Source organism: Chiloscyllium plagiosum, chromosome 2, assembly GCF_004010195.1.
Source record: "Chiloscyllium plagiosum isolate BGI_BamShark_2017 chromosome 2, ASM401019v2, whole genome shotgun sequence".
Classification (NCBI taxonomy): Eukaryota; Metazoa; Chordata; class Chondrichthyes; order Orectolobiformes; family Hemiscylliidae; genus Chiloscyllium; species Chiloscyllium plagiosum.
In genome coordinates, this window is record NC_057711.1 from 82,354,587 (window position 1) to 82,366,488 (window position 11,902).

Genomic DNA, 11,902 nt, shown 5'->3' on the forward strand with positions numbered 1-11,902 from the left:
TGAGATCATATGTCAATAACTTTTTGATTTGATTTATTATTGTTACACATACCAAGGTACAGTGAAAAGTTTTATTTTGCATGCAGTACTGTCAGGTGATAACATACAAAGACCATAGGGTGATTGGACAGGAGTCCAAAGTTACAGCTACAAAGAAGGTGCACAAACAGCAAGATCAACATTAGATTTGAAATTTGAGAGAACGTTCAGAAGAGTCTGTAGATAGTTCCATTAATGGACTATCTGAACCACTTAGCTATGAAAACTTAGAAGAATTCATTTGTCATAGAATTGTCATTGCTCTTAGATGGAATAGTTACTGAATGTCTTCAATCAAAACACTTCTAGAATTAGCAGCCTAAATAACCCTGGACACCAAGTCCAGAAAAATTGTTCTAAAAGCATTATACAGTAAAGGTTTCATTTAGTCTTGTATATTCTACAGAACATGTTTACTAAAGCAGAATAAACCATGTGACCAGTGGAGACAGACCTCTCATCTGAACAACATATTGTATATGCCAACATCTATATGCAATCCTGAGCAATCTGATGCCACTGTATTTTGTGATGGGTATGGTTCCAAAACTCCACTTATGTAAAACTGTCCAGCCTTCTGCCAACAATCATTGCTACTCATTGTAGCAAGAGGTCACTTCTTGAAGATATGTTACAAAAAAATCAAATCATTTCTAACCCAACATGTAAATTCATGCCACGGAACAGAATCTTGAAGAATATGTCAATACTGGAAGGGGCCAAGATTCTTAACATGAAAAACAGGTACTTAGAAAAAAAGCCTATATTATTCTGTCACAGGAGAAACTTAAGCTGTCATGTTAGATTTATATAGAAGTCACCTATTTAAATGTGAAACCAACTAAGTTTAAATGAGATATTGGTGCCAGCATCACAGTTATGTTGGGTTATATTCCATGGTTAGCAGATTTTGTCATCTGATTTAAAGCTGTGCATAGCCAGACATTAAAGGTACAAGAACTTAGAATGTGAAAAGTGTCTTCCAGTACCAATATCCCAAATTGTTGTACTAGATTATGAAATAACTTTGAAAGCTGACACCAAACTAGTACATCTCTCCACTTTAGAAAATCCCTCAATCACTAATGAAATAAAGAAACACATGGATTGACTGCTTCATTTCTTCCTAGGGAACTAACTATAGTACCCAACACTAATAATGGAGCAGAAGTATGATCACCTTGTAATTCTCAAACACACCTGCAGTTACATTGTTACAAGTTCAGGTGGCCATATCGAAAAGAATTCAGAAGGGAAGATGTAAAATTAGCAACTTTACCTCAAGTGTCTCTATACCTGATTATATACTTTCCTGATCAAGTCAAAAATTTTAGAAGGGGTAGAAGAAATAAGGAAAAGGTATATGACAAATGTTGTTAAAAAGAAGTAATCTAAATAACTACTGTGAGTATGTATATAATTACTAATCGATTTTTGTGATGGGGGGGACAAGATTTGGGGAGGTTTATTGTGCAAGGGTAAAGGACCCTGGAACAACCTTGCAATGAAGTCTCAGAGCTGCACATCACTGAACATAGCATGGGTGAGTTAGGATTATGGTTAGGGTTAGACTGCTACTACACTACTCTCTAAAATGGAAGACAGTCTTAAGAGCACATGGATAAGAATACAAAGAAGAAAGAGTAGTCCTTATCTAATATAACAATAGAATCAGAGCCTGGGTGTATTGGAATTACTATATATAGCAATGTTTAGTATTGATGCATCATAAATAGTATCAAGTCTAAGCCTGAAGACAGTTGTTGACTTTGCCTTCCCCTTGACCAATTTGTCTTGAAACCAAACCCAGTGTGGTATTAAACCACATCATAATAAAGTCGCTGTCTGCACTTGTCTCCTGTAATGAAGGTTAGTGATAAAAATACTGTAGATGTTGCACATACCTACCAGGTCGTACCAACCACCTGTACTCACCAATCACTATCTCACCAGTCCACGCCCCTCCACACTCATAATCCATCCCCCTTCTCTTTATCTGCGACTCCCCCTACTCCATATCCATTAAGGGTTATACCTGAAACGTCAACTTCTCCACCTTCTGATGCTGCCTGGCTTGCTATGCTCTTCCAGTCCCCTTCTTGTCTATCCTGTAATAAAGGAGCACTTTTTCCTTAAAAAGACAGGAGTGAGTAGGGAAATTTCCCACTTGATGTATCTGACTTGAGAGCAAAGAGCCAGGTCAAGATTATCATTTTATGTGAATAATCACAAAAAAAGCCATGACAATTTATGAGTTTTAGAAATTGGAATTCAACGACTATACAAACTAAAACGTACACTTACATTTTAGTAACACTATGTAAGTTTGGTAACAATTTTGAGAGCAAAGAAAAGGCCTTGTTTTAGATAGTGCTGACTGCTTTTGTTGGACAAGGATGGCAACTATATAATACATTGCAGAGAAGTTGAGGAGAACAAGAAAGGTTAATAGATTAAAGCATGTCATTCATTTCTTTGCCCAGGGCTTCTTTGGTATTGTTAGAAAGATAGAAAACAGATTAGAGAATTTGAAAATGGAGATTTGATAGTCTTAGGCATGGAATTAGGTCTTATCTTCCAGACAATGAAAGGAAATTAGAAAAGTTAGTGGTGGGTTATGGTGAGTGGGCTGGTAAGTGGAACTCAGTCCACGAAAAGGTCAGCCATGCTCTTATTGAATGGCAGAGCAGGCTCGGTGGGCCAGATGGCCTACTCCTGCTCCTAATTCGTATGATAGGTCTTTCTGAAGGAATGATGTGAATGGTTTAAACAGACTATGTCTGAGGAATGAGTTGTAGATAACCTTAGCACAGAGGAGATCAGGAAGGGAAATTGAGTTAACAGGAATGGTGGATATTATAAGCAACATTAAAGATAAGCAGGGGATTTGAAAATTTGTAAAAATACAGGAATCTTGATACAGTTGAATTCAAGGGGAGACTGGTGTCAGTATATGATAGAAAGTCATGAAGACAGTTGCACAAATTATTTTGATATTCGGGACAAATAAATCAATGAATTTGCCAAAGAATAAGATTAAGAAATGACTTGGCTAGTATGTTGCGATTTAGGATGAAATGGCCACATAATCTTTACTATTCAGTGTGTATACATGGATACAATTATGAAAAACAGAAATTCAGAAAGTGACAGTTCCAAATACATATGGCATGAAGTTTTTCTTATAATTAATGGATTAACTGAAATGTTGCAAATTAAGTTTATACTGCAGCAATGACCTGTTAATCTTATTATATGAAAGCAAAAAATAAAGATGTCAGTGATGTGAAAAATCCTATAGAAACTTTGTTGAGGTATTTTGAGATTCAGTCATGTTCAGTATTTTCTGGGATAATTAGGATGCTCAGTTAGTTAATACAAAACTAAACCTTGAATTCAGTGTAAATGAAGGGAACAAAAATAACATTTGGATTTGATTTGGAATTTATTTGGCCAGTAACAACTCAGCACAAATTGGCCCAAATTCTGAAAATGTTTGAAAGAATTTCATCATCAATTCACATTTGAAAATCAAATCTTTATAATTAACTATTATTGTTTGTATTATTGCCTTTTATTTAAAATCATTTTTAACTGTAATAGTTGCTAATATTTTTAAAGGATCCTGGTACTGACTGCATTTACTGTAAATATTGATTTAATTCAGCAAGAGAATTTTTTTTACATAAATATAAAATTTTCTTTAAATAAAATTAACAAGTGCAATCATATAAAATGCTTCTACAAAAAATCCATTAAACTCAAATACTACAAAAAATCCTCATTAAAGTACAAAAAAGAACACAATGTGTAGAATACTGAATAACATTTGGACCATGACACCATCGGAACAAAAATGGAATACATTTGGAATGCCAACACAAAATGAACTGCACATCTGGAAAATAATAGTATTATCATCTGATCAGGAATACTTGATGACACAAGTGTTTTGCCCCAAGTGAAATCTGTACTTAATTTACAATTCTCATTAGAATTAGGTGGAAAAATTCAACGGTAAGTAGCATAAGTTCTGTACTCGAGATGGGAAATGTTGATTCGAGGGAGTTGATTAGTGCTGTCATCAAACACTCCTGGGGCCAGATATAACAATAGTCAGGTTAATGGTGAGCAAAACTCTTTCTGCTCAGTCGTAATGAAATGCCTCAGCCATAACCTCAAATCAACACCACTGGTGTACCAAAGTATCATTTTTTTCCATTATCAACAATTGAGCAAAACTACCAATCTAAACTTACAAGTTGGAATCTAATTAAAATACACTGCTACCTTCCTTCAAAATACCTTACAATGGCTACAATACAAGTTTGTTCAACAATGAAAATGGGGGCAAAGAACTAGTTAAAGGAAAATGAATTAGTTAAACAAATAAATTGTTTTTGACATGTAATGGGGAGACAAATGTAAAAACTAATTTCCACAAAACATCAACAACATAAATGACCAAGTCAGGTCATTCTTCGTGATGATCGTACAGGGAGGAATAATAGCCAATACATCAGAAGCATCCATGGTCTCATTTTCCAATGGTGCCATGGGACCTTTAAAACATTTATTTGAACAATCATCTGTGGTTTCATTTTAATGTTTCATTTAAAAGATTGCAATACTGATACTGTGCAGTTCTGGAATGAAATGTGAGTGCACAATCTGTGAGAGGTTTGTTTTGTTCATCAACAAATTGGCATTCTGTTTGCACAGTCATTGTACAGACCATTTCATAAAATTAAAATTGGCAAGTTTCAAGAATGGATGGATAATCTATGCTACTGGGATAGATCTCAAGCAGTGTAGATTTTTTAAAATCTCTAAAGTGAAGGCAAATATTATATCAATTAAGCCATGTTAATTTATTAATGCATGTAAAGGTTCTTAGATTGAACCTGGCGGAGATGACATAATTCTGAGTAGTAGGCTGCTTGGGATATTCAGTTCAACGTTGGCATTTTTAAAACACAAGACAATGAGAAATGATGCTGAGTGACCGTCAAACAGAACTTGTGAAATGCAATAACCCATCCACTAATCTACTCATTATTCACACATATTTAAACATAATCTAAGCTGGTTGTGCAAATGAAGTGCTGCACTTTTAAAGTGAATCGAGCTGTTTCAGATTCTGTTTTTCTTCAAATTATGAAAAGCTACATTGGTGTGCTTTTATTATACAAATTATATTATTTCAATTTCCCCACATAAACAACAACTTAGTTAGCATCTTTAATTGACTAAAATGACTCCATGCCTTTCACAGCAGGATTATAAAACAAATTTGACATTGATTCCAACAAATCCTAGCCAGACAGTAGTTTTAAGCAGGGAAGACAGGAGAATAGGCTTAGTGAGGGAATTCCAGAAATGAAGGCACTGGGAGTGGAAGGTACACTCATCAAAGATGAAGGATTTGAAATTGGGATGCTCAAAGGTCCAAACTTGCAGGAGTGCAGATATTACGAAGAGTTATAGGCTGGAGGGTGTTTCAGAAAAAGGAAGTGCACCGGGGGAAATTTGAAAATCAACACCAGAAACCAAGACATTGCTTAACTAATACAAATCAGCAAACACTGGGATGATCAGTGGCCAGGCTGTGGCACAAGTTACGATGTGGGCTTCTGCATTTTGGATGACCTCAACTTTATGCATGGTAGAATATGAGGCTGATCAAGAGTGCACTGGAATACTCAAGTCTGGAGGTAACAAAAGACACAGGTGTCAGTAGCAGATGAGATGAGGTGTTGAGGTGAGGGTCAGACATTGTTATTAAGATACAAATAAGTGGTCTTTTAATGGTCAAGTTTAGTTTTGGAAGTAACCATTCATATGCCATTGTTTTACGCCAACTGTGTTTTCTGAATTTCTCTCCAGATAATATCAATTTGATTGTTTGTGCATTCTAATAGATAATTCATATATATATATATATAAAAAATACTGCAGTTTTCTGATAATTCAATCTGAAAATGTTAGAAGCAAAACTACAAATCTAGCTTGTTTTTCCCTTTTGTCTTTACATTTTGGAGAACTGATCATTTCTGTTCAGTTAACTGGAGGAATGTACTGTAGGAATTTGCGTCTTTTTCAGCAGAATCCACTTGGAAAAATACCACTTTCTATTGCAAACCCACATCTTTAAGTCAGATTTCCCTAGCTCAATCAGGAATTAGCTTGTATGGTTCCAGTATAAGAACATTTCAAGATTCATAACAAGCAAACTTTATGCTACTTATTGAAGTCCATAGATTTCCTGGTTATTTCAATAGAATCTGTAGGGATGGAATTTACACTGTGACTGTAACTAGAACGTCTCATGGATACTTGTGTTGCCGTAATCTGTCGCAGCTCTTTGCGGGATAATCTTACAGGAGTAATGACATGAGGCTGTGATGTCTTCTCAACTATCTGAGATGGCTTGAAAGTTGAAGTGAGGGCATTTGATGACTGTACTTCATCTGTCATTTCTGAACTGAATGAATACTCTTGCTCAGGTATCATTTTTGTGGAGACATGTACCATTTCAGAAGTTTCTTCCCATAATTTCTGATTTTTGTGTGTTCTAGATATGGCTGGAGAACTGATGTTTCCTTCTCCAGTACTTTTGGATGCTCTTGAAGCCCATTTTTGTTCCATTATATGAACTTCTCCTCCTCCTGGGCTTAATACTGTATTACCAGTTCCATTATCTGCAATTAAATTCATTAAATATTAATTTTTCTTGAAACAGAGTAAAAACATTGAGACAAATTGTATGTTTCTGGTGCAAGTCATGTTTAAAAGAATGGGTGCTATATTTGTCTGAATAATGTCTTAATAGCACTCAAATTAACTGGTCATTTTATCTGTGTTATTAATTCTCAGTTCCAGGTGAAGAGCTTGGCAATATAAGAGCACTGTCCAGGAAGCAGAGGAATTTTAGATGCAAGAGAAGATGTCAAAGGATGAGGAAAATAATGGGTAATGCCAAAACTACTCAGTAAGCCTCAACCAATTAACCCAGAATCCATTAGCTTTGCCAAGACAGAAATAACAGAGGACTAAAAAGTAATGGATGGAAGTGAGGACAAATGAAATAATATTCAGGTTTGGGTTACTACTTTGGACAAAATATTCGTGCCAGGCAATAACAATCTCCAACAAGAGAGTCTAACCACTCGACCTTGTCATTCAACAGCATTATAATAGCTGAATCACTCAACATCAATATCCTAGAGATATTTGACTCAGAGAGGCAGAGATGTCCAGCATGGAAATAGACCCTTCAGTCCAACTTGTCCATGTTGACTAGTTATCCTAACCTAATCTAGTTCCATTTGCCAGCACTTGGCCCTTATCCTTCTAAACTCTTTCTATTCATACACCCATCCAGAGCCTGTTAAATGTTGTAATGATACCAGCATCCACCACTTCCTCTGGTAGCTCATCCCATACACTCACCGCCTCTGCGTGAAAATGTTGCCCCTTCAGTCCCTTTTAAATTTTTCCCCTCTGACCCTAAACCTCTGGTTCCGGAATACGCCACCCCAGGCAAAAGACCTTGTCTATTTACCTTATTTATGCCCCTCATGAATTTATAAATCATCAGCCTTCAATGTACCAGGGAAAACAGCCCCAACCTATTCTGTCTCTCTCTATAGCTCAAATCCTCCAACTCTGGCAATATCTTTATTAATCTTTTCTGAACCGTTTTAAGTTTCACAACATCCTTCCAATAGGAGAGAGACCAGAATTGCATGCAATATTCCAAAAGTGGCCAAACCAAAGTCCTGTACAGCCACAACATGACCTCCCATCTCCTATACTCAATGCACTGACCAATTAAGGAAAGCATACCAAATGCCTTCTTCACTGTCCTATCTACCTGCAACTCCAATTTCAAGGAACTATGAACCTGCACTCTCAGGTCTCTTTGTTCAGCAACACTCCCCAGGACCATATCATTAAGTGTTAGCTGAATACTGTCTTGTTGGATGAGATGATTGAAGTTTGTTCAAAATGAAATGATGTAGATTTAAGGACTTTGAAACACAACACTTACTCCTAGTTATGGGAGTCGTAGTTGCAACATTACAGGGCAATGAAGCAGAGGCAGCAAAGAGGGAAAACTGTTTGCAGAAAGAGTAGGAGCAGGGAATCTTTCTGGATGTTTTATTGACCTAGGTTCTTCAGAGATCATTTCTTTTGCTTGCACATGAGCCAGAGTAAGTACCTGATGGTTATATTTCATCAAAGAGGTGTCATAGAACGGTGACATTTCCTTTAACTGAACCTTATTTATTGTTTATGAGATGTAGGTGTTGTTGACAAGGCCAGCATTTATGCCCATCATAAATTGCCTTGGAGAAAGTGATGGAGTGATGGAGAGCTGCCTTCTTGAACTGCTAGATTCCTTTGGCCCTCCAAGCTCAGGCTTGGAGGGCCGAAGGGCCTGTTCCTGGGCTGTAAATTTTCTTTGTTCTTTATGATACAGAGCTACTAGGAATGGAGTTCCAAGATTTTGACCCTGCAATACTGACGGAATGTGATATAGTTCCAAGTTAGGATGGTGTGTGGCTCAGAGGAGTACTTGCATGTTGAAGTGTTCCCCTGCCCTGTTCCTGCTTGGTGATAGAGATTTGGGTTTTGGAAGGTGCTGTTGTTGAAGCTATTGTAAGTTACTGCTGTGCATCTTGTAGATGCCACATGCTGTTGCCACTGTAAATCAGTGGTGCAGGAATGAATGTTTAAGGTTGTGTGTGCGGTGCCAATCATGCAGGATACTTTGCTGTAGATGGAGTCAAGCTTCTTAAGTGTTGTTGAAGTAGCACCCTTTCAGACAAGTGGAGAACACTCTATCACACATCTAACATGTGCCTTGTAGATGGTGGACCAAAATTGGGAAGACAGACGTGAGATATTTGCCTCAGAATCCTGAACTCTGACCTGCTGTTATGGTCTCAGTATCACTGGTCCTGTTCAATTTCTGGTTAATAGTAATCCAGATAGTGGAGGAAGTCAGTGATGATAGTTTCATTAAATGTCAAGCTGTAAAGGTTACATTCCCACTTATTGGAATCATCATTGCCTGACACTTATGTGGTATGAATGTTACTTACCCAGGACTGTTTTTTATAGAGTCATACACCACAGAAACAGACCCTTCCATTCAATTTGTCCATGCCGACCAGACATCCCAGTCTGACCTAGTCCCATTTGCCAGCATTTGATCCATATCCTTCTAAACTCTTCCTATTCACATACCCATCCAGATGTCTTTTAAGTGTTGTAATTTTACCTGCCTCCTCCACTTCCTCTGGCAGCTTGTTCCATATAAGAACCACCCTCTGTGTGAAAAAGTTTCCCCTCAGGTCCTTCTTAAATCTTTCCCCTCTCATCTTAAGCCTATGACCTCTAGTTTTGGAGACCCACATCCTAGGGAAAAGACATTGGCTACTCACCTTACCCATGCCCATCATTATCTTATAAATCTTTCTAAAGTTACCCCTCAACTTCCAACGCTCCAGCAAACAAAGCCCCAGCCTATTCAGCCTCTCCCTATAACTCAAACCTCCAATCCCAGTTACATCCTTGTAATTTTTTTCTGAACGCCTTTAAGTTTAACAACATCTTTCCCATAGAAGGGCGATCAGAATTATATGCAGTTTTCTAAAAGTGGCCTCACTAACATCCTGTACAGCTGCAATATGACATTACAACTCCTATACTCAATGCACTCACCAATAAAGGTAAGCATGCCAATGCCTTCTTCACCACCCTGTCTACCTGCAACTCCACATTGAAGGAACTATGCACCTGTACCCCTAAGTCTCTGTGTTCGGCAACACTCCCTGGACCCTACCATTAATTGTACAAGTCCTGCCCTGGTTTTCCTTACCAAAATGCAACATCTCACATTTATCTAAATTAAACTCCATCTGCAACTCCTCAGCCCATTTGATCCAGGTCCCATTATTCTCTGAGGTAACCTTCCATGCTGTCCATTACACCACAGATTTTGTTGTCAGCTGCAAACTTACTAACCATACCTCCTGTATTCACATCCAAATCATTTATGTAAATGACAAAAAACAGTGGACCCAGCACCCGATCCTTGTGGCACATAACTGGTCACAGGCCTCTAATCCAAAACGCAACCTTCTATCACCACCTCTGGCAGCTTGTTCCATACAAGAACCACCCTCTGTGTGAAAACGTTTCCCCTCAGGTCCTTCTTAACTCATTCTCTTCTCACCTTAAGCCTATGACCTCTAGTTTTGGAGACTCACATCCTTGGGAAAAGACATTGGCTACTCACTCTACCCATGCCCCTCAGTATCTTATAAACACTGTCTTCTTTCTTCAAGCCAATTTTATATCCATGTGATTTAACCTTAATAACAAGTCTACTATGTGGAACCTTATCAAACACTTTGGTGAAGTCCATATAGACAAAGTCTACTGCTCCATCTATATCAATCTTCTTTGTCACCTCTTCAAAAAACTCAAACAAGTTAGTGAGACATTATTTCACAAGCACAGAACCATGTTGACTATCTCTAATCAGTCCTTGCCTTTCCAAATGCATGTAAATCCTGTTCCTCAGAATCCCCTTCAACAACCTACCCACACTGATGTAAGAACCACCAGTCTATAGTTGCCTGGCTTTTCCTTACAGCCTTTCTTAACTAAAGGCACCACCTTAACCAACCTCTGGTCTTCTGGCACTTCACCAGTGGCTGCTGATGATACAAATATGTCAGCAAGGGGCCCAACAATCTCTTCCCTAGCTTTCCACAAAGTTCTTGGAAATACCTAATTAGGTCCTGGGAATTTATCTACCTTCGTGCTTTTTAAGACCTCTAGCACTGCTTCTTTCGGAACATGAAGTCTTTTCAAGACATCACAATTTATTTCTCCATGTACCCTAGCAAACATATCCTTCGTAAGTACTAAAATGAAATATTCACTTAGTATCTCACCCATCTCTTGTGGTTCCACACATAGACCACCATGTTGATCTTTAAGGGGCCCTAATCTCTCCCTAGTTACTCTTTTGACCTTAATATATTTGTTGAATCTCTTTGAATTCTCCTTAACCCTATTTGCCAAAACTATCTCATGACCCCTTTTTGCCTTCCTGATTTCCCTGCTGAGTACACTCTGACTGCCCTTACACTCTTCTCGGAATTCACTTGATCCCAGCTGTCTATACCTGACATATGCTTCTTTTTCTTGACGAGAGCCTCAATATGTCTAGTCAACAAGCATTCCCTACACCTACCATGGTGGCTCAGTGGTTAGCACGACTGCCTCACAGTGCCAGGGACCCAGGTTCAATTCTAGCCTTGGGCGACTGTGTGCAGTTTACACATTCTCCCCTTGTCTGTGTGGGTTTCTTCTGGGTGCTCTGGTTTCCTCCAACAATCCAAAGATGTGCAGGTTAGGTGAATTGCCCATAGCGCAGGTTATTAAGTCAGGGGTAACTAGGTAAGGAGAATGGGTCTGGGTGTTGCTTTTTGGGTGGATTTGTTGGGCCGAAGGGCCTGTTTCTACACAGTAGGGATTCTAATTCTACCAGTCTTGCCTTTCACACTAACAGGAACATACTGTCTCTGAACTCACATTATCTCATTTCTAAAGATTTCCCAACCATCTCTTTACCTGCAAATAGCCTCCCCCACTCAACTTTTGAAAGTTCCTATTACCGTCAAATTTGCCCTTACCCCAATTTAGAACTTAAACTTTTTGATTAATTCTATCCTTTTTCATAACTATTATAAAACTAATAGAATTATGATCACTTGCCGCAAAGCGCTCTCCCACTGACACCTCAGTCATTTGTTAAAAATCACACAACACCAGGTTATAG

At 38.1% G+C, this 11,902-nt stretch overlaps 1 protein-coding gene across 3 annotated transcripts in view; it reads right to left on the reverse strand.

Moving 5' to 3' along the window:
* Positions 1-3,465: 3,465 nt before the first annotated feature.
* LOC122561287 (kinesin-like protein KIF27) overlaps positions 3,466-11,902 on the reverse strand; it is a 142,148-nt gene continuing 133,711 nt past the window's right edge. For all 3 annotated transcript variants that reach the window (XM_043712962.1, XM_043712952.1, XM_043712943.1), the window contains one exon: positions 3,466-6,740. In XM_043712962.1, the coding sequence (XP_043568897.1) occupies positions 6,280-6,740 (461 nt within the window). In that variant the 3' untranslated portion in view covers positions 3,466-6,279. The remainder of the gene's footprint in view (positions 6,741-11,902) is intronic.